The following is a 23,901-nucleotide window of genomic DNA, read 5'->3' on the forward strand; positions in this document are numbered from 1 at the left end:
CATCGAAAAATCCAAAATATGAAGTATAAATAAATGGACAATCATTAATTGTGTCGAATAAAAAGTGTGAAGTTTTTTGAAAAATCACGCAAGTTAAGTTATAGAAAAAAGGTATTTTCCCCTTGGATCTAAAGCGCTCCCACGGCCTTTGAATGTTCTCTCTAATGTAGATGCATATTTTGCCGTTGGAGTCGTTATTGTCCGTCATTTATTTAATTTTTATCCGATAGAAATTTCATTGGCCGTTCGTAATTGAAAGTATTAATTTATATAAATGAAATTTCGCTGGTTTATAAAATGGTGCTGCTGATTATGAAAATCATTTACATGGATGACGAGGCAAAAGAAAAGGTGAATTTTTGAAAAACGTTCGCTGCTCGATTTGTGCACAGGACAGCCATTGGAAATCATATAATCTGTTGATTATACGTTCTTACAGGCCGACACACAGAGTGCGGCAGGTTCCGAATAGCTACACATATGAGTTGTTTTAAATCGCGCGACGACGTGGAAGCAAAAAAAGAAAAAGAGGAATAAAAAAGGGAGCATTCGACGCTTTGGAACATTTGTTAAGCCAAACGACATATAGGCAGGCGTCGAGTCTCTCGTCTTTGGCATGGGTCGCGCTTCGGTGTCTGTTCGCGCGGCGTCATCATTCCTCCATGCCTCCCCCATACCAGTGGTATGTACCACTACTGCGAGCTCGGCATAAAATTTCGCGCTTGCACCGGCTACGATCGTGTGTGCGTGTGTGTGCAATAAACGCGAGTCGAGTATAAAGATCCCGACTTTGCTCGCACATTCGCTTTCGTTGCTGCTTACAGTACTGGTCTCATATGTATATATACAAGGAGAATCAAAAACGATCGGCTGCGCGGTGTCGTTGGCATCGTTGGCAGAGCGCCGAACGTTACACGCCGATCGTGTACAACCGGAAAGCAGCGAATCGAACGTATGCTGCAGTTGCATCCGAGATTACGGATCAGCTCATAGATGGAATATCGGACTGCATAAACGACGGGACGTTTAACACTTTTCACGTGTGGATTATTGCGAGCTTTGCGCATTGCAAGCGCAACTATAAACTTGCGCTTGTATCACAAACTATACACACGCACACACATAGGCGCTTCGTGTAAAGTTGCTAATCGCTCTCTCTCTCTCTCTCTCTCTCTCTCGCGCGCGCAGTTATTTCCGTCGTCGCATCTGTGGCTCCGACCGAGCGAACTCAGCAGCAGCAGCATCATCATCAGAAGAGACTCGGTGTACTCTCCGTTGCCATGCTCGTGGCTGTAGCTCGATGCTTCTGCTGCTGTTGCGTGGGGGCAAAAACACATACACACACACACACACACACACACGTAATACAAATACATAAAGAAGCGCTAAAATACCAGCAGCATATAGCAGCGACGAATCGTTCGCGCCGCTGACTCGTTCTCTCGGAGCAGTCGGAGCGCTTCCTTGCCCCCCCTCGGCAGCCAGTCCACCCTCTTTTTCTCTGCTTTCCCCCCTACTCTGCTCCAGCGACGAGAGCCAAAACACAACTCGCTGTATAGCCGCTGCTGCTGCCGAGAATGCGAATAAATACCGCGATCCTGCATGTATCCATAATCATGCTGCACAAAAAGTACCCCGAGTACTTATTGGGCCATACATGTGTATGCCGATATGCACGTAAGTTTGTATGTATGCGAATGTGCTTGGACTTTATACTCGAGTTACGTATTCGCGCACATGTGTGCCTATATATATATGCACGTAAGTGCAAGAGATGTAAGCATGTGTAGATCGTTACATACTACTTGCGGAAGCATAGCTCGTTACCTATACTCGCGCCCGCTTACATTACGACGAGCTCTCGCTTATACGCTCCATCACACGTGCATACATCTATATGTACATTGTAATGCACTCACACACATTCGTATGTGAGAGGACCTTAAGGATACTCGCGTATTACATTTATGGGGAGAGAATCAGGATTTGCGATCGTCCGTCTTTGTTTCTCTCGCGTCTGCGGCAATTGGCATGGCATTCGGCGGCGATGACTCGTTGCGGAACTCGGCTCGCTCTTGCTGCGGCTGCACTGCACATGCCACACACACACACACACACACACACACAAACAAACGCTCGCTCTTACCTTACCTATATTATATGTAAGAAAAACGAGACGGTGCAGAGAGCGACTGTATCGAGCGAGCGACGTTGGTCTTGTGCTGCCTATTGTATGTGTGTATGTCAGTGTAACTGTAGTAGTGGTGTTGGTGGTGGTGGTGGTGGTTCGACGCGCCGTCGCCTACCACACACACACACACTCAGACACACATGTATATGTATTGGAAATGCGCAGACCGCCGCCGCCGCCACTACGAGCCAAGCCTGAGCCGACGAGCAGCGGCGCAGCTTTAGTCGTGAACGAAACCTCGGCGCGTCGTGACGGACCGCAGCCAGTTTACAGTTCCCGCGACCCACAGCAAAGCTCATCGAGCTGAGAGAGCCGCATAATACATACACACACACATTACCTGTATAAAATGCAGTGTGTACACGATACATAAAGGAACAACAAAACCATTACTTTTCACACAGTGCGGAAATTTATTAATATTAGTACGGTGCGTGTGCATTTAGGAATTTCTTCTCTCGCGAGTGCTGTGTGTGTAAACAATTTCATCTCATTGTTGTACATATATACGTACTGCTCGGCGCAATCCATGTTCTCTGTGCTGTGTCTGCATGTGTCGCACGAGTAAGCCAAGAGGAAAAACTTGAGAATATGTTTGTGTGTTGTTCGTAGTATACAGGAGGAAACTACATAATCGTATACTACGTTCGGTCGGTGTGCCATCGTTGCTGTTTATTTGTTTTATTTATTTTTTCTTTTTGTTTCTGTTTTTGTTTAACGAGTGTTGAGAGGGCAAGAAGCTCTACCGAGTTGGACCCGAGTTTGAAACGCGAGTGTCTAGTAGAGCAAGGAGAATTGTTATCGATCGCAAAAAAAGGCATAAAACGTGGTGTGGTGGCACTTATACAATTTATTATAAATGCGTCCAGTTTGTGCGTGTAAATTGTCGAATCAAAATCATCGCGCGCACTGGACAGATGAGCTTGGAAGTGACGAGCAGCAGAATCAGCCAAGAGAAGACTACCGCTACCGCTGGTTAGTGCCGAAGATAGCCGTATAAGCTCATTGTTCTCTCTCTCTGTCGCTCACTCGCGAAACACGACGACGAAGACATCGGGTGGTGGTGGTGGCGGCGACGACGGTAGCCTTATCGTCACCGACGCACACATACACACGCGCTTTACGTCGTCGTGCAACACGCGCGCTGGAGCGACGATAGATTCGCGCTCTCTCTCTCTCTCGATCAAGAGGAGCAGAAGAGGGCCGCTTCGTCCTAGAAGCGACGACGTCAACGAAACCGGACATCGTCTGCACGAATAAGGTATGCATGGAAATCATCTTTTCTCTCGTTTTTCGATCGAGCTCGAGCAATCTGTGTATTGTTCTCTCGAGTTACAACCCTAAACATACATATCCTCTCCTACACTCGTGCAACTTTTGCTCTTTACAAGCCGCAGGCGTGTTTGTATCCGCGCGTGTGTGTGTATTCATAAAGAGTCGGTAGTGGGAGGTGCCGGGATCGGGGAGCGAGTTTACAAATTTTATTGGCATTTCTCCGCTGCGAACGAGCACCTTTTAATGTATTTCCGTTTTCCGAGCATGAACTCTTGTCCAACTTGAAAGAAAAAGTCTGCAAAACGCTTTGGCGAATCTTATTATTATCTCCGAGTCGTGCAAACGCACCGAATCGTCGTTCTCTTCGTTGCTTGTTTATAGTAGCACTGATAATATGCAAAGTAACGCCCGTGTTTTCGTCTGTCTGTGTACATACGACCAAGTCGGACTTTGATCCGTTTCCCGGAATAATAGCGGAATTCCGATTAGGTTAATCTGGCACGAGTATCGATGCGTTTAAACGAGCGATCGCCTGCTGTTATTACTCATACCGGAACAAGGTAAACAAACGCGACATTATGTATGTGTGTGTGCGTGTGTATCGTATAGGCGAGATGAGCAGAGCCGCGTGTGCTGCTCACGAGGGGAAACGTGAATTAGGAAGAAAAATAGCATATGACCGATACGTGACTCGGCTCGCTCGAATTCCAATTACAAATCGGATGCACATGTGCTGAGATTTTTCGACGCATCTTGTACTCCTTCCTGGCCTGTCACCTGCTGCTGCTACTGCTACTTGATTAATTCTCTCAACTCGATCGCTCCTAATTATCATGACAATGGAATTTAATGTCCTCGACGGGCCACTTACATAAACGTACGAGCGACCACTTGAAGCGACAAGTGCCTCGCATACATATTTTTCGTACATATTATAATATTGTCGGAAGCACGTATCAAACTCGTGCACTGCCATGTATAGTAGTACTTAATTATGTCGTCGAACGAAGATGGACTTAAAGCTCGTAGTTCGTGTCCGGTCACTTTCTCTCTCTCTCTCTTCCTGGATGGCTTCTGCTGTATCCGAACGTATTCCGTGTAACGTCTCTGCCTAATGCTGCTTTAAATATATGGCGTATATTATATAGCACGCATTCGTTACAACATCCTATATATATTAATCGAGCCTGGAAATAATACAGAAAATAAAATGATGTCGTATCGATGTCTTTCCGTTGCACACGTGTATGCGCGTGCTTTTTTCTTCTTCTATAAAACGTGTACGTGAGGCATATAAATAAATTTTTTTTATATATATGTGAGTGTGTCGCGCGTCGATGTGTTTAATCATCGGCACGAAAAGCGCCCCTTATCTCGCGTTCTTTGCTCGTTTTATATAGCACGAAGTCGCGCGCGCGCGCAGATATAAATGTGTGTGTCGTATCAGTGTGTGTCTCGGTCGTCGTCGTCGTCGTCCGTGCATCGCAGTGTGTATGTGCGCGATCGAGCGAAGCGTGCTCGAATCATTACATGTTGCTTCGACTGCGCGGCCCGCAGACCAGCGCGGAGAGCTCTGCCTCAAACGTGCAGTATAGTATCCCGGAAATATAATTAAATCGCCGCGAAGAAAAACAACTCGCGCGCCCCACCCTTCGCGCCGAGCTCGTAATCTCTCTCTCTTCTTTCTTTCTTTGTCTTTGTACTGCGCGCAGACAAGCAGGCCAGATCGAATGACAATATGGAAAAATGAAAAAGCGACTTGCTCCGGAGATTCGTCTTACATCGATTCGAAGGAGAAAAGAGAGCAGCGACGAGAAACGAGAATATACATAAATGCGAGACGCGCGCCGATAAGGAAACTGCAACATCGTCGCTTCTGAGAGAATAAATAATCGTCTGTCGCAGTAGCCGCTGCCGCTGCTGCTGTGCATGTGTGCCTTGCATGTTGTACGATACGATATACGTGTGTAAGTTAGTCTGTGTATATGAAATTCAGAAACACTATCAAGCAGTCCGTTACACAAAGAGAGTCGCTGTGCTACGCGAATTTCGCCCTCGACTCGGCAATTTTTTCGCGCGCTTTTCGAATGCCAAGCAGAGTAGATAAGAGTAGTCCAGAAATTTACACGCTACAAATAAAATACGATATCCTCTCGATCGATCGTCTAACTAGATGTTCGCACTTTTGTTTCGTGCGCTGACAAATCTATCGTTCGATTCATCCGAGCGTTTAAACGTTGTTTAAACATCAGCGACTATCACTCGCTCATGTATATATTTATGCGCGATGCAAGCGCGATCGATCGCATAAGCTGCGCTTCGAATCGACGAATCATCGGAGATACGAAAATAGGGAAAATGGAGATTCGTGAATTTCTGGTCCCACGCCTCGGTCGCAGCCACGTACAACAACCAATATTTATCTAGCACGAGGTATTTGTGTTGGGTGTCCACCTGTCCTTTTTCCCGAATTTCACGGAGAAAAATCATCGAGTGCTACCTATAATAAACACGCATTAAAGAGCTCACCCCCGTCGAGCCTTGATTTCTTTCTCGAGTGGAATTCCAAGAGGTAGCCTCGCTGCTCTTTTTCAGCCTGGATTCTATTGACGAAAAAACAAAACAGCGCTCCGAGGCCAACTCGGGGAAAATGTATAATTTTCGTGCGCACCAAACGAGCTCTCGGTCAGAGTCAAAAGTCCAGAGCGACGAGGAAGTCGTGCACAGCTCGATGCGCAGCGCTCGTATAATTTATAACGATCATACGTACGTACGCGTGTCCAATGAAGAAAAGTCGCAGAGTCTATTACTACACGCTACACAGCAGACAATTGAACGGGGAAAAAAGCGAGGCAAGCTGCGAGTGAAGAGGAGCCGGTGCACTTCCGTAGCGAGCGGAAGAAGCCGGAAGCCGGAAGAGCTCTCGTACCTTGTGTGCCCCTTACCAAGAGCCGTCCCAGTCGCCACGTCGACTCGATGTACTGTATGCTCGTGCAGCGATCGTTAAGCTGCTTCTACTACACATATAATATAGTACTTAGTCAGCGTTGCGTTCACACGCCTGATAATCCTAGGCTGTTAACAACGACCCTCGCTCGACTCTTCAGTCTTCGCGTATATATTATACACATTGTAAAAGCTACAAGAGCTTTCGATTTTTCCTCGTTACACTCGTAGGCCGAATTATCGTAAATAACTCGGAGTGCATCGATCGGCTCGAGCGAGCAATAACACACGAGCTCGACCTATGCATGTTCTTAAAGTGTACGTTATATATCGACGATGCGCATCGAGTGCAGTGTGCAGCTACTTGCATTATATAGGTACAAGGTAGTAGTCGCGCGTGCGGCATATAACCGGTCTTGTATCCGGACCGGAAGCGACGTAGTCCGTGCTGCGCTCGATGCTCTACAAGCGCTAGAGAGAAGGAGGCAACCTCTCCTCGCGCTGCTGCTGCTGCTGCCTCTCCGTTTCTTTGTCGTCTTTGCTCGCTGCAGAAATCTTTCCACTGCAAACTGCACCTCGACGACTCGCAGGAGAGGATATACGTGCATTTTATAAACTCGTGCGCTGGTTGATTGATCGCTGCTATAGACGAAGAAGTGCATTGCTTATACTCGGAGCTATTTGCGCGCGAAAGAGGGTTCGCTTAGTCGCGATGCTCGTTTTTCCTCGTTGCCCTCTACGCGTAGACGCGGTGCAGAAAAGCGGGAAATACCGGGACGAAATTAGCGAGCCTCCCTCGGAGCAAGAAAAGCTCGCCGTGCCTAGCCGTGCTTGCGCAGCTCCGAAAAGAGCCTCTACTGCTACTACTACTTTTATTACAAGACGACACTCGTCGTAGTCGTCTTTATGCGTATACATATAAGAAGATCATTGGCCCAGACGAGTCTGCTCTCTCGTATCTCTCCGGCCAAATCGAGCGAGCTCGTCCGGAAGTGAACGAGCTCGTGCGTGTGTATAAGCTTCTTCTTTGCCAAGCAAACCAAAGAGAGAGAATCGGATCGTTTGGCAGGTGCGCAATAATAGAGCAAAGCTGCTGCTGCGCAAATTAACTCGCAGCTCGTTCGCTCCAAAGAGTATACAAAAAAAAAGGGAAAAAAGAAGGATGACTGTAACGCATGGACGTTGTCGAGTTCCGGCCGAGAACAAACTGCGAGGCAATAATCAGCCGCCTGCACCGCAGCAGCGAATCTAATCGAGCCCCTGAACTATAGCTGCGATCCCTTCCGCGACTATGCTATACGTAAATGTGCACACGCGCCAATCCGAGCGCGCAAGGGAGCCAAGCGAGAGACGAGCAAAAGAGATCACGAGTGAGGCGCTTCTGTATACGCACACGTACGTTATGTGCCATCGCAGAAACGTCATCGGACCAAAATAATACCACCGATGCACCGAGCGAGCGAGAGAAAGAGAGACTACGCGCACTGATCTTTATTTTCGGACACCGAGTTTATATTATTTTTGGATTTTCTGACGATGTCGCCTCTGCGGCAGCATCGCGTCGTTGTCTAGAATATTTTCACTCGGTACGCTGCGCTCGCGTGTAAATGATATATATTTAGAAATTTTTCATGGCTACGACTGTCAAGCCTGCGTGTTATGCGACCAACAGAGCTCCTAGAGAGACCGAGAGGCCCTTAATTTTCGAGTAAATACCTGGAATGGCCGAGCTGCAGCACTGCCGCTTGAACCTGTCGCGATCGAGATAGCCCCCCCGGAGAGTCGCAAATATTTCTCGCATCTGCTTTTCTCTCTTCGCCCGTCGCGTTGTACGTTGTAGGCTCGAGAAACTATACCCAACTCTCTCTGCGAATTCCGTTAACGATATATTATTATTACACGTGTGCCATGGCTCGTTGTCCATTAATAGGTTGCGAGAGATTCGCGCAAACTCATCCGTTACACCTTGTAATATTTTCCTCTTATTACCTACATTGTTGTTGCTCGCGTCTCGTTGTTTATGTACTCGCGCGACTGGAGGTCACATGCTGCGCGAGGCATTTCTCGTAGAGAGAAAGAGAAGAAGAGTTTGCGCAAAAAAAAAGGAACTGCCGTTTCGTAAAAAAATTGCGTGCGAGTACCTCCTTTTGTGAGTGTACGTGTATTTACAGTACGTACATACACATCTATACACTGTGTACACATACACACGCTTACTCTCGCCTCTATCCTTCTCTCTCTCTCTCGGTCTCGAGCATGTGCGAAGAGGGAACAGGTTTTCGATCCGTTTTCTTTTTCTCACGCTCCCTCGTCCTCGTCGTCGTCGTCTTCTTCTTCTCTGCTGCTTTAAGGTCCTCTTCTTCTCGTCTTCCTCTTGAATTATCCCGCATTTCCTGCCCCCGCGTCCTCGTCCTCGCACTCGTCGTCTTTGTATTTTTGCGCGCATTTATATGTGCCTGCCTGCTCCAATGTATATACTATATGTATGCGAAACGGTCGAAGATGACGCGTCAAAAAATTCGACGCCTATTAACCCGTGGACGTTTACAAAGACGCGGACGGACGGTAAACTTGAAAAATTCTCCACTGGTTAATAAAATTCGAGAAAGAGAAACTAGGCTCGTTTTAAAAGGCAGCGCGCGCACACACACATACACACCGACAGGAGCCGCAATAGCTCCGAGATTTCAAATACATAATATTTCTCCTGGCTTTTACGTAGCATCGCAAATCGATCGACCCTGGCGTTTTTATGTCGTACATCCCAGAGATGAATATTTTTTTATGCTAATCCTTGTAAATTACATCTCGCCTATTGATATCGAGCGAATATCGAGCGAGAGAGAAAGAAACAGTACTGCTGTTGATAACATTTATTGCCGGAAACGAGCAGTGGACTTTTTACACAATCGACAAGGTTTTTTGTCCATGTCGTAAGTATATTGCAGGCGCACTTTTGCTTTGTATTTTCCTCTTTTTCTCTCTCTTTCGTGAAATATTCCTTACGCAATTGCCGATACATAGGAGTTAAGAGGTGCTGCTGCCGCTGCCTGTGTAAAAACGTGTATGCGCGTACACTTCCGCGTATACGAGCGTTAAAAATTATCATTAGCTCTCAGCTGCGGCGTTTTTTTCCTCTCTCTCTCGCGCGCTCTCGATGATCATTAATTTGCAATAATTATCGCAGCGCGACGGCGGCTGCATGCGAGACTCCGAATTGTCTTCCTGTGGCCGGTGCGGATCTTTGTCCGTAATACGTTACAAGAGATATGACGCGCGCGCGAGCTATTGAAGTAAAAACAGTTACATTGCGCGCGGAGTCTGTGTATTATACTCGAATAGAAGAAGAAAAAAAGGAGAGCGAAAACACAGAGAGAGAGAGAGAAAAGACGAAAAGGAATATCGGGAGACAAAATAATGAAACGAATAGAAACTGTTTCCCTCGAGTCTCGAGCAGCAGCAATTCAAAAGCCGCACGAAAAACCTCCTCTCGAGTGTGTGTATTTGTATGTATCCCGCAGCTCTCCTACGTACTCGGCACATCGCCTTCTTCTCTCTCTCTGTATACGCATCTTCGCTCGTCCATACACAGGCCATTTAGGTGCCCTTCGGCTGGCTTCTTGGAAGCTGCGACTTATAAGTTGAAAAAAAATGGACAAAAGCGACCCGAGAGAGAGAGATTCTATTCGCAGAGTGGCAGGCGGAGGTAGAGGCGCCTCAAATACCTCCGCCACCAGCAGCAGCCCCTCTATATACTTCCGAGCTAGTGTCGCAATATTATTTAGACTGGATTTCGAAGACGAAAAAAAAGTAACACTCGAGTTCGCCTGCGTAGCCCGGTCCGTAGCATGACTTTTTTTTTCATTATCCTTGGAGGATTCATAAAAAAATATTTGTTGCTCGTTGTCTTGCCAAGTACTCGGGGAGATTCATGGAACAATCGATGCAACAAAGTGCCGATACGTCGGCCGGTCTCGTCAATTTCTATAAATCATAACAGCCTATCGTTCGTATACACTCGATAGAGCTGGCATGGAGAAAAATTTGACATTCGGAAGAATCGATTGTATAATTTCTCTTTCTCGTTCGCGAGACGTTTTCTAGATCTGTTTACGTCCGCATATATGTACACACACACACACACACATACGCGCGTAGGCACGAGCAGAGAAAGCAACAAGTGTCGAATCGATCGACGATGGAGGCCATCGTTTCATCATCGATACTCTACGTATATATGTATATACAGTAAAAATATAAGATTTTTACCGCGCGCGCGAACGCGAGAGAGAGAGAGAGAGAAGCGGCAGCAGCATTTTTTACTTTCCTTTCTCTTCCATCTTCTTCGTCTTCGTCTTCTTCCTTTGTAGACGTTTCTCTCTGTTCCTCTTTCCCACCTCGGAGTATATAAGCTCCCTCCCGTCTTTGTCTCTGCACGCGGTATACGTAGAGGCACACACACACCAACACACGCTACAGATCAAGTTGTGTGCAATGTGCAGCAGTCCGAAGCGACGCAGCGGCACGATGATGCACGTCCGTATAGCAGAGTTTGCGAGTTAAAAGTCGTATTACGTCGAGTAGTCGAGTCCGGCGCGCTCTCGCTTCTTCAGCCTCTTCAGCCGATGCTTTCTTTCGATTTGTTCATTTAAATATATTTTTCGGGGTCCTTGCAATCACGCGTAGGCAGAAAATCGCAAAATGCATCTATGCAGCGCGAGATGTATCTCGTCGGTTGCGAGCTGCGCGCGATATAATGCCTCGGAGTGGGAGAGTAATGCACGTGTGTGTGTGTGCGTGCACTTAGACACACGATGAACGCATGCATGTACGCGCGTGCATAAAATATCCTCTTAATACTGGCGAAGCGTTCCCATGACGTGGCGCGCGCGCGTGATGCAGCCTCCTCTCTTTTTTATTGACTTCCGGTGCACGTGTGCATGTCTCTTACTCGAGCTCCGATCCAAAGGATACGTAGCGAGTTACAGCTAGCTGCTACTGGACTGCTACGATACACGCATAAACGGCCCTAGGCTAGAGAGCGAAATTATTCGCCTAGTCGCTGTCGGCGCTGATCTCGTTATAACGTACAACACGACTGATTCGAAAAGCTCTATATACTGAACTGAGCTGAGAATGGCGCCGTCCGATGTATGCCCGAGCTCGTGACAATTGGCAAAAAATCCGAGCAAATTTATGTAAGGAACAGGATTCCGTCGCTCAAGGAAGCGTCAAGACGAGCAAGGAGGAGGAGGAGGAGGAAAAAAAGCCTAAATACGCCGCAACCGACGTCTACTCGGCCGAATGTGTAATAAGACGACGATCGCGAAGAGAAGAGCTGCTGCCTGCTTGCCTGCGTGCGTGCAGGTATATAAAACGCGCTGAAATATTCCATCGCGCGTTTCCAAGTCGAGTCTCTCTTTGCTCGCTCCGAGTGCAGCTCGTCGTCGTCGTCGTCGTCGGCATGAATATGTGTGTGTGTGCGCGCAACGTCGCGTGCATCGGAGCCAATAATAATGACGCTCTTGAAAGAGGTGCAGCAGCAGCAATATAACCGCAGAAAGCGAGCGATTCTAGAAGAACGACTTCCGTGAGCGAGATGAACTCGTCGAGCGTAAGCCAAGCAAGATCGTTTTCTTTTTCTCTTCTGCTGCTGCTGCCGCTGTTGCTGCCACTGCTTCTGCCGCGTTGATTCTTTATGTATAATGTACACGTATATAGCAAAGGCAGAGCTGCGAGCACGCGGATACCTTGTGCTACAGGTGACGCCTTCCTCTCTCTCTCTCTCTCTCTCTCCTCTCGTTCGCTCTCTCGTCGAGAGTCTTTTTTTTCGCAGTTCTTGCCTCCTTTTTTTTATTCCGGAGCAAAAGGTCATCGACTCTTGCGTACTCATTAGCATTAGCGATCGGCCGAGCCGACGAGAGAAAAGAAAGTATTTACCCTTGTCAATAATCGATAGTCGAGAACGTGTGCAGAGGACTACTCGCTCGACTTCCGGCGCAGTTATATACTCGTACTCGTCTCGCTCGGTCTATAGTAAACGAGGCGCGAAAAGCATACACAAAGCACCGCTGACAAAAACCTCGAACGCCTCTCGCGTAAAAAGAACGTGCTATGCTCCTCGTTGTCCGATTAAAGCTCGAAAAGATCATTTTGAATATCGCATTACAACATAAATTTGTTGGTCGACGTCGTTGCGGCCCGATATCTTGATTCGCGTAGCATAGTCTATAGGTGCCGGTCGTGACGGCAGCGAGCGATATCGTTGATATAGCGCGAAATACGCACGTGTGCGAGCCGAGCGCGAAAAATCGAGCAGCGCAGTGCAGTTTTGTGCGGTACGCTCGTCGCTTAAATATCGTCGTTATAAAGTGCTGCGAATTTGTCGATATAGATACGCGTATGCTATACCTATACTGCCTGCGCGCCGACTGGTATCTATATATGCGCGCGCGACTGACGCAAGGCAGCAACGGCAACGCGGAAGCTCGGCGGCGGCGACGACGGCGCGATATTGCGGAATCCATATCCACCTTATGCATTGCTCTCTCGACTCGACTCGACTCGCGGACGTAGTATACCTATATACCGCTTGCGCATTCCGATCGCCGCGCGATGACATGTGTGCACGTCTATATTTTGCAAATAGTACAAAAATGTGTGTGTGTGTGTGCATATCCTACTCCTCGCGCTTACTTCATCGACTGCCGAGTAGCAGCTCGACGTTAGTCGTATACGCATAATACAGTCTCGAGTTTCCAGCCTATCTTACTCATTTTTGCGCCTCTTCCGATTTCGTATATAAATAATTAAAGCAGAGAAACGCACACGAGGCAGTCTCGGTTGTCTTTGGCCCCGGCGAGCAGCGATAAGTGTCGCTGCTGCTGCTGCCTCGCGAAACGAAACGAGAGGCCGCCTAGTGTGCGTCCGGCCACGATAACCTTTTCGATAAACGAGAGCTGCTGCCGCTGCACACGCTTGTTCAAAGTACATATTACTACCGTATACGATACATAATGGCGCATAATAGCGTCGACGCGATCTCGACTAAAATTTAATTACGCACTACCGAGTTATGTACGCGTAAATGGTAGTAGTTATAGGTCGAAATGTTTCCGCGAGTTTTTGTCGCTGCTTTTTTTTCCTACACCCGCTACGTTTCGATTATAATACGTGTGCATGTGTTGCTGCTGGCCGAGCTTATAAGCAGGATACATTCCTCCGGCGTTGCAGTCATCTTTTTCGGAGCAAGGGGAGGGGGCGCCATGCTTGGCCGTCCTACGCGCCTGCGACGCGGACCCGAGAATTCCTGTTTCTCTCCCGACGTTATATAGCTGCCTCCAGCTCGACTGGCTTATATGCTGCCTCCCCGTTCTCTCTTAGCGGCTCTCCGCTGCTACACCTCTTTCGTCTCTCTCTCTCTCTCAACTCGCTCGTGCGCTGCTGGAGCATGACCTTGATTTGGTCGGCGAACTCTGGTCCTCTCGCAGCAGCAACAGCGACTCGTCTCTCTCTCTCTCTGCTGCCTCTGCACCGATGCTGCTGTTCCTCTCCTATATAACTCCTTTTCTTGCGCTAACGTCGCACACGTATATACACGATATAATACAACGAGTCGCGGCCCTGCCAGACAAGACTATATAACGAGTGCGAGAGAGAGAGAAGCACGGCACGAAATGGCCACTTTTTATTTGGCACTTGTGCTCTCCGTGTATTACATTCTTGGCCGATGTTCCTATATATTTCTGCGCGTAAACGGTGACGCAAATCCCAGCTATTTCGCGCGAGAACGACTATTCTCTCTCATTTTTTTTTTAATATTATATTTTCGAGACAGGAAAGAAGCTAAAACGACTCTCGACCGTCCGGGAAAAGATATTTTCGCCGAATCGGACGTACATATATACGTGTATATATTGGAAGTGGAAGTGCTGCCGGACGCCGGCCATGTGCTGCTGCTCCGTGATTGCGAGAGCTATCGATACACACACGCTAAACACCTTGAGAAATGCCTTCCATACACGGACCAGCTCGCGTGTCCGATTCGACTATTTGGGATACATAAATATATTACCTAGACCAGATACCAGGTAGACGGCTCGAAAGAGAAAAAGGAAAAAAAATACATTACGCGTGTCGCGGTGATTCATAATTAGCAGCAGTGCTGGCTGACTTTCGTTACCCAAGTCGCGATCCGACTGCGAGACGTGCGCGCGCGTGTGTCACATTATGCGCGCACACAGTGTGCGATTTCCGATATTACGAGCAGCTATAAATGTGCCAAGAGCCTCGTTATTTTTGATAAATCGCCGTCTTACGCCGATGTCGCGTGCGTATAACGCACGCGAATTGGCCGTTTGTCGGAGCGCGAGTAAAGTCGATTGGAGAAATGGCCGAATTTTCCAATTATTTCTCCTTGTCTTTCCCGTTGGAGCAGGCTCGGCCTTGAATCGCTCAAGTTGAGTCGGTCGGGGGAACACGTGCACAAACGTCTTTGGAAATATAAAAATGGAAAAAGAGGAGGGAGGAAAAAATTGTAGCTCCGTTTTGGTCGCGCGATTATACCATGCAAAAGATGCACGGCAAAAGTCCCAAGACGCGAGCTATTTATATTATATACGTATACAGCGTACGGCTAAAGAGTTTTTATTATTGCAAACCCGGAAGGGCGATTATATTGTTCATATGCCGCTATACGTACGTATGCATGACTCCGCAAAAGAAAGAGAGAGAATCTATAGGAACGAGTACAACACGAGTATACACAAGAGGAAGAAGAGGTGGAGGATGGTTAGGAAGTAAAATGTTACGCGATGGCTTCCATTAGCTATGCGCTCGGCATAGCATTATATAGTTGCACACACAAACGCACACGTACGTAGCATTACTCTACGCAGCGACTTGTAGTAACATAAGTAAGCATTGGTAGCAGTGAGCTATTGATGATGGCAGAAACACACACATGTATTTACGTACGTGTTGTATTCCGTTGCAGTTATAGTGGCAGTTCACCTCGTTATGCAATCGTACGTATAGTATATATAGGATGTGTATATAGCTGGATAGCAGCAGCGTGTACGCGGAGAAACGATAAGACAGGCGGCTCTCTGTGGTGGCTGCGGCGGCGTGTTACAACTTTTATTTTTTACATCTCTATATACCTATATACGTTAGGTTGCGAGGCGCGTTACGTAATTGTTGCAACTACGCGCGTATAATGACAAATTTTGCGCGACGATGCGTGCACGAGAACACGAGAGGGAAAGGAGTACGAAGGGAGTGAAAAAGAAATCCGAGTACAAGACGTGTTCGCTCGACGTCACCCCCACTTTGACGTTTTTCTACTTTTTGTTTATTTTTCTTTTTTCGGAGCTTCCAATAAGGTACGAACAAATAAAGTACGACAACGAGTCAAGTAGCTCGCGTTATGTCGCGAGGAATTATTTTTCTCTCCAAGGCGATGTTACACCGGGAGCACGTGCTAGATAGAAAGATTTTTGCAGGCTCTTTGTGCGAGTTGCAATGCTCTCGTCGAGCGTCGAGTACGAGCTGCGAGCTGCGAGCTGCGAGCTGCGAGCGCGACGATGATCAGCGTGTTTCGGGATGATACTTTTACGCAACGACCTATCAAGTATACGTAATTGAACTTAATTGCCCGCACTGCATGTACAGCGACGTATATAGCTGCGAGCGAGAAAGACTTATTTTCAAGTCCGACTGCATTGGCTTGGCACTCGCACGCATACACGGACGGACGCAGACAGAGATTGGCTGACCAGTCGGCGCTGCCAGTACACTTACGCTACTCCTCGCCGCCACCCGATTGAATAATACAATTTACGTAAATGTTCGGTGCCGGTTATATTATATTACTAGCGACTTGCCTTCCTCCTCCTCCTCCTCCTCCTTCTTACTCTTTCTGCTTGGCAAAATATAATCAGGTCACGCATTATAAAATGTATATTACGTATCGCATACACACACTTGTATCGGGAGAACTGCTACAACGTGCGTGCGTACGCGTGATATAATCTTTTATCGCGCAGAGGCATATAAAGCAAGTGGGTAGGAAGCTAGGCTAAGTAGAGAGAGAGAGAGAGACAAGAAAGTAGGCCGCTCAAGAGTTGCATTATATTATAGACTCGAGACGCACGTTGTCTCGCTGCAGCCGATCCAAGCACGAAGCTTTCGATTTTCTTCTTCTTCGCGACTCCCCAAGTGGACTCCCTTGGTGCGTATGCGAGGAGGCATAAAAAGAGCAGAGCCGGATGAGATAGCCCCACCTCGAGGCTTTAAAGAGACGTAACATACCATGTAGCTAGCTAGCTACCGCTTCATTTCTCGCGTATACCTAGGAATATTTGCGCGAGACTCGCTTTTCTTTTCCGTATTACGAATGCACATTTGCCACGAGCAAACTGCCGACTATATTATATCGTCTAGCACAGCTTTGAAAAATGCAACGACGCGTTAGCTGCGACTCTCTCGACGCTGCCTGACTGCGCGTTAAACTGCACACAAACACACACACCGGAATGCGTCGCGAGTAATAACTCAGCGCGACGTAATGTACAAGAGAGCTCCAAAGTTACCGAACTTCTCTCGAGCTATGGCAAAACAGTCTCTCTCTCCCTCTCGTCAATAAGACCATCTTCTCTCGTTCGACTTTCTCATTCCAGAAAATCCACACCCCTGGCAAAAGAGTCAGGCCGGCGAGAGAAGTGAAATTGAACTCGGAACCTCGACGGCGACGACGAGGTGGTGGCGGCGAACTTTCACCTTTTTCATCTTCGGCCTATACATATTATATACAATATATTGTATACCCGTATAGATAGGATCGAGATTTAACGGAACGAATAACGAGTAACGACTGTTGACGCGTTTATACGCGCGCGACATTATTAATAAGAAGCCGAGAAGATGACTGTAAATGCGAGCTCCGAAGGAACAACTAGACTCGGTGTGGGTATGTGTGTGTGTGCAGTCGTGGGAAAGATGTTTGCATTTCCGCCTTGTTGGGCTATATAAGAGACTTACTCAATATTCCAGCAGCAGCTAATACTTTAATTTACCTGCGCCGTTGCTGCTGCTGTTGCTGCTGCTGTTGCTGTTACTGCACAGCGAATCGAGCTCGGCTTCCTCTCCTATATAGCAGCATCGGCAACGGTAAAATGAGCTGCTGCTGCTGCAAGACAAGGGAATCGGTAGCTGCCCCGAGGGCCTTCCTGCGCGTCTCGCGGAGCTTTGGCGTTAACTCTAATTACGCGCGTGTGCATCTTTCGCCAACAACGGCAGCACCACCGACGTGAACAACAACAGCAGCAGCAGCAGCAGCAAAGAGACAAAAAGTCTCTCACATGTACACACACTAGCTAGGCAGAGAGAAAAGATCCGCTAGACAAGAGTAAATGTCGGCATTACGATTTTATATATATATTCTCAAAGTACTCGTGCGCGTCTATCCCGATTATGTTTGCGCTGGTGCACGCGCGGATAAAAAAGACGACGACGACGACGTCGCGCAAATACACACCAACACACATAGGCTCGCGCGCGTTTACTCGCTCACATGCGAAGGTCGATGTGCCGTTTTCTCGGCCTCGGCGGCATACAGCACATATATCTTTGCAGCTTGTACACACACGTGTGTAATATAAATATAGTTGAGTAAAATTACTGCCAGCTATAACTATATAGCTGCCGCATATTCTCCGTCCAGGAAATCCTTCTTCCTGCATCTGATTCTCACTATTTTCTGTATATATCTGTGCTGCTGCTGCTGCTGCTGCCGCTGCTGCTGTACGAGGCGCAGCTTCACGCGGCTACGCGCGATTGCACATATCCTACGACGTATGCCTCGTTCTCCTTCGCCTTTTTTTTCTGCCGCGTATTGTACGACACACGATCTACGCAGACGCTCGATGCGTTACAATAACGAGCGGTTACGAGAGCTTTTTATACGTTTCGTACTTATTATTATGCCTTTTTCATAACAACCTACGAGTCTGCCTGTCTTAGAAATATCACTGGTAATTAACTTTCCAATGGTAGGAACGAATCTTTGCTCCATAAATAAGTAGCGGCGCGGATCGTCGGATATCGTGTATCGAGACAAAAGCTTTCGAGATGCTGCCCAACGCGTGTCTGCGATTCATATACACATCTTTTATTTTTTTCAGCGCAACAAAAAAAAACGAGAGAGAACGAGAGCAACTTGTTACATCACGCGTATTTCATATATACTTTTCGATATATATGTATGCGGATATCTTCCAAACTTTCACAATTGCGCCGTATAGATACGCGAGACTTGACCAGCAGACACTTACGTATAATAAATATATAATATGTGTGTAGTCTTGCAAAAGAGGCAATATGTATGTATGTGTGTGTATTCGCAGCCTCGGAAGCGCCGCGCGCGTATGGAGTAACCGACGAAATTGCGCAAGTAGCGGAGATACTTACTTTGCCGGAGACGTGAAGAAATAACAAAAACAATGCCGCGTAAGAGAGCATCGCTCAAGAGAAGGACGAGTGTCCACGTGCCAAGCGACACAATATCATTGCGCGTCGTACAGGATTCAAAGCGACGACGTTTATTTCTGTCCATCCTCGACGGACATCCTCCTTCCTCCCTCGTGGCTCCCGATCGTCTCAATAACCGATATCGTATTACTCGATTTTACATACACTCGGCTAACGCATGGCTATTTTGTTTTTTGATTTCAGATCTGAACGCGACGTCGTGACGCGTCCGTCGTACACAGCATCATTTTGGCGCCCTATCCGTACCAGATGAAGCTGCTGCCGAACATCTCGCTGCCGCAGCTGCCGCCGGTCTCGGCCGCCGGTGCCAGCCTCGGCGGCATGACGGGCCTCGACTCGAGAATGGCCCCGGGCATCCCGCTGCCCTTCAGCCCGACCGACTTCCTCTGGCGCTACACCCCGGCCGCCATGACCTTCTCGCCGTCGGCCCAGCCGCCCGCCAATCCCTTCTTCGATTTCAAGACTCATCTTCCCAACAATTTGGGTAAGTAATTCTCGCTCTCTTAAAACGCGATATTTTTTGTAACATGTCGCTTTACACATGTGGCTTTTTGTACGATAGCTTCGGATCCGAGGATATGGTCGAGGGACGACGTGGCCAACTTCCTGCGCTGGTGCGAGCGGGAATTCGACCTGCCGACCTTCGACATGGACATGTTCCAGATGAACGGCAAGGCCCTCTGCCTGCTGACCAAGTCGGACCTGGGCGAGCGCAGCCCCGGCGCCGGCGACGTGCTCCACAACATCCTCAACATGCTGGCCCGGGACTTTAGCCAGCGCTGCCTGCCGGGCTCGCCGGTGACGCCGACCAGGCCCCAGGCCTCGTATCCGCTCTCGCCGCACTCGCATCCGCCGACCCCGACCTGGGTCGAGCACCCCTACACGGCCAACCTGGCCAGCCTCATGTCGGCCAACTCGGTCACCCTGTCGCCGGCCCCGTCGCTCGACAGCCAAGCCGGCTCGCCCGGACACACCACCGGCGGCGGCGGCGGCGGTCAGGAGGGCGGCTCCTCCTCGTCCTCGTCCCAGCAGAGCTCCACTAACAACAACAACAACAACAGTCACCACATCGGCATCGGCGCTGGCCCGACGAGTACCAACAGCGGCGCCGCCAGCACCAACACCAGCACCAATACCATGAGCAACGGCAGCAACAGCCACCACCACGCTCTGTCCAACGGAACGGCCAACATGGTCACTTCGCAGATCTACAAGAGCGACAGCGACGAGGACAATCAGCACGGAGGCGCCTCGAGCAGCAACAGCGCCAGTCCGCCCGCTACGCCCACGGCCCTCACGGCCCAGAGGCTCAGCGAGGTCTGCATGAAGGACGAGCGCAGCCCGACTCTGCCGCCCCATCACTTGTTGCCGCTCACCCCCGGAGCCTACAGAGCCGCTGGTACGCCCGGCGTGGGCGCCGACAGCCCCTACAAGCGCGACGCTTTCTTTCCCAGCGACTCGCCCGAACCAACCAGTGAGTGCTCTCCTGCTCCTACGTCTACTTTTCTTATTCGACCATTTTCCAGTCTGTTTTCTAACCGTTTGCTTTGCCTGCTGTGTTTCTTGTAGACGGACGATTGCTGTGGGACTTCTTGCAACAGTTGTTGAACGATCCGACTCAGCGTTACACCAACTACATTGCCTGGAAAAACCAAGAGACCGGTGTATTCAAGATCATCGACCCCGCCGGATTAGCCCGTCTTTGGGGCATTCAAAAGAATCATCTATCCATGAATTACGACAAAATGAGCCGAGCTCTGCGTTACTACTACCGAGTCAACATTTTGAGGAAGGTCCAGGGAGAACGTCATTGTTACCAGTAAGTTTTTCAGCGGACCTGCCGATTTTTTTTATCCTCCGAGCTCGCACGATTATTAACTTTTCTCAATTGTTTTTTGCAGATTTCTTCGCAAACAATCCGAGCTGAAGAACATTAAAAATATATCCTTATTACGTAATCAAACGCGTATCAAGCCTGAGCCGGGTGACGAAGAGCCCATGACTCCTACGACGATGGAACCGGATACAGACATGCCTACCGATTTATCCATGACCGGTGCCAATAGTCAAATGTCTACCAGTAATCACGACGCCCATAAAACGTCGCCCAACTCGGACATGCACGAGCACAAGTCGGCTTTTGAACACGCCAAACATACGTTCGAACGCATATCGGCGTTCGAGCCAAAATCGCCGTTCGAGCACAAAACGCTCTTCGAGCCCAAGTCACCCTACGAACATCCACATTCTCACATGCATAATAACTTTCACCATCAACAACAACAGTATGAACCCGCTCAACTTCAACCTCTATCTTTGTCGGATCCCCCGATGAAGTACCGAAGCCATTCTTTTAATTTGGTCAAAACAGATTCACAACAGACGCAACAAAGACAAGCGACGCCACCGTCTACGAGTCAATCGCAAACGTCTATGCTGCCGCCTCAACAACAACAGCAACAGCAGCAGCAATCTACGTCACAACCAATGGTCGAGGAAAGAAAGTAAACCCATCGCATCGTATTAAGATTAGTTATAAGAGGACAAAACATAAGACAAAGTGCAATGCTCAAGTAGCGCATCACCCGAGTTCTTCCATTTATCCAGTACAACAATGTTATACGCATATAACGTGAAAAAGTGAGTGACTGCCACCGATGGCTAGACAGTGCACGTAACACAATCTATAAAAACCTAATATAATATTGGATTTATTTCTTAAGTAATACACGTATAAGTAGCTATTGATAATAAATGTGAAACGAAACGCAGATACTCAATATATACAACGAAAAAAAGCGCGAGAGAATCGAGACTATTTGCATTCAATTTATTTTCTCATGGCATCATAATCTACGTGTATACCACTTATTATCATTATTATTAATATAATACTACGGTTATTATATTATATTAGATAATTTACCATTATAAGTTTTTGTACCCTGTCTTCTTAAACGCATACGTTTTTGATCGAGTTACGCTACGTACGTATAATGCGATTGCTCATCAATAGTAACACGATATTTATATTCTCGTTTATTGTAAAATAGCTTTAACAATTGCGCAAGGAAGATTTACAGCCATTGAAGTAACGATAAATGTAAAATGAACGCAAGTACTAGAAACGTGATTGATATTAGATAGAAACTTAATATTACGATTGTGCCAAGAATTAAACTGCGTTACTAATTTTATTTTAATATTTTCTTTTCGCGTAAAATAAGAGAAGAAAGTAGAATGGGAAATGAAAAGTTATTATTGTTATACGATACTATTTGATCGAACGACGTGCACTCAATTAAATTGAAAATCGAATGAAATCTCAATCACATGCTCTTTCATTTGTATCATGATTTTTTAAGTGTAATAATTATTGATACCTGAAAATTACATTAAAAAGAAAAATGTACATATTAAAATTAAGGTCGATAAAAAGGAGTTTTCGTTGAATATTTTTTGCCATTCTTGAGAGACAAAATTTGAAGACGAAAGTATACATTGTAGTTCGGCTACTCGATAAGAATAACATTAAAGTGGAATTTACAAAGGAAATATGGGGCCATAATATTGAAGTTTATACATGTTAAAAAAATTAATTATAAGGAAATAATTGCAGATCATTATTAATATATTTCATATGTAAAATGATGTGTACAAATATAGATATATATATTTTTATTACCAAAATTTATACTCAAAATTTCTATCGTATCGTATCTAGTTGTGATTGTAACTTGATACACAGGCGTTGGCTTACATTCCACGTCCAGACTTTATAATTGGTACTGGCTTTTCATTAACTAGTGCGATACGTTATGGAGTCGATTGAAAAGAAAATTTGTGAAATTCGTATGCTGACATCAATTTTAAAAATTAAAAAAATGTTACGAAATCATTTGCTTGATTTATCGCTACGAGTACAGATGAATTTGGTTTGACTATATGTAAAATTATCCGATGATTACATAAAGCTGAACTGACTTGTAACATCTTTGTACTTACTCAATCTTCTGAGCTAGTTCTATAAACATCAAACAAAATACAAATTGGTGATCAAGTTTTCAATCATCTTCATTATTTATTTACTTACCGCAAAATTGGGCAATAAATTGATTCTAATGCATTCAACTACGAAGTTTTTGGTTCACAATAGATAATGCGGTTGAAGCGAAAATTTCATCAAGAAGATATTCAATATTGAAAATTGATGTGTAGAAAAATAAGAAAGTGAAATTGTGTGATTATTCAATCCATTTAAAGAATATATTCAGTAATTGTGATAAATATAGAAAAAGGATATGTTCTCGGTTTTGGTCTATATAACTTAGACAATTTTTTGTAACAACAATCCATAGACGTTTTAATTGAAAAGCCTTATAAGTAATTATTGTAGAAATTTGAATTAATACCTGGCTACATTGTGTACTGTGATCTCTATAAGGTTAAAAAAGTGTAAATGTACATGGTACTATTTAGAAAGATATCAACTGATGAATAATTATGTCTATACTCTTTACATTAGTTATAATATAATGTTATTCAAATTTGAAATATTATAATATATAATGTTATTGCATACATTATAACATTATATATATTTAATAATTTCAGACGTTAGGGAGACATTTTTTGCATGTGTATATTTAATTATCATAAAATTTACATTTACTTTAAAGATAAACGGTGTAAATAGCTCATACTCAAAAAGCCAGTGTAAAAGGTACTTGATCACTGGTTATATATATATTATATATATATTAGATTTTAAATTACATGAAATGAGGAATGCAATTTAAAGAGTTTATGTTTTACATAAACGTAAGTGAGACATGTGTAAAAAATTGATGAATGTAAAATTTTAGATTAAGAATCATTTTATTATATTATATAAATTGTTATTGAAAAAATAAATATGAACGTTGTAAATATACTTATTT

At 46.3% G+C, this 23,901-nt stretch overlaps 1 protein-coding gene across 1 annotated transcript; it reads left to right on the forward strand.

The window, feature by feature from the left end:
- Nucleotides 1-2,426: 2,426 nt before the first annotated feature.
- Nucleotides 2,427-23,881, forward strand: LOC106654189 (ets DNA-binding protein pokkuri). The gene is made up of 5 exons (XM_014373938.2): nt 2,427-3,452; nt 19,145-19,445; nt 19,524-20,435; nt 20,531-20,780; nt 20,863-23,881. Exons 2-5 carry the CDS (start codon nt 19,211-19,213, stop codon nt 21,467-21,469), a joined length of 2,004 nt encoding a protein of 667 aa, XP_014229424.1. The 5' UTR covers nt 2,427-3,452; nt 19,145-19,210; the 3' UTR covers nt 21,470-23,881.
- The last annotated feature ends 20 nt before the right edge of the window (nt 23,882-23,901 follow it).

The sequence above is a fragment of the Trichogramma pretiosum genome, unplaced genomic scaffold (assembly GCF_000599845.2).
Source record: "Trichogramma pretiosum strain Unisexual culture from Peru unplaced genomic scaffold, Tpre_2.0 scaffold25, whole genome shotgun sequence".
Classification (NCBI taxonomy): domain Eukaryota; kingdom Metazoa; phylum Arthropoda; class Insecta; order Hymenoptera; family Trichogrammatidae; genus Trichogramma; species Trichogramma pretiosum.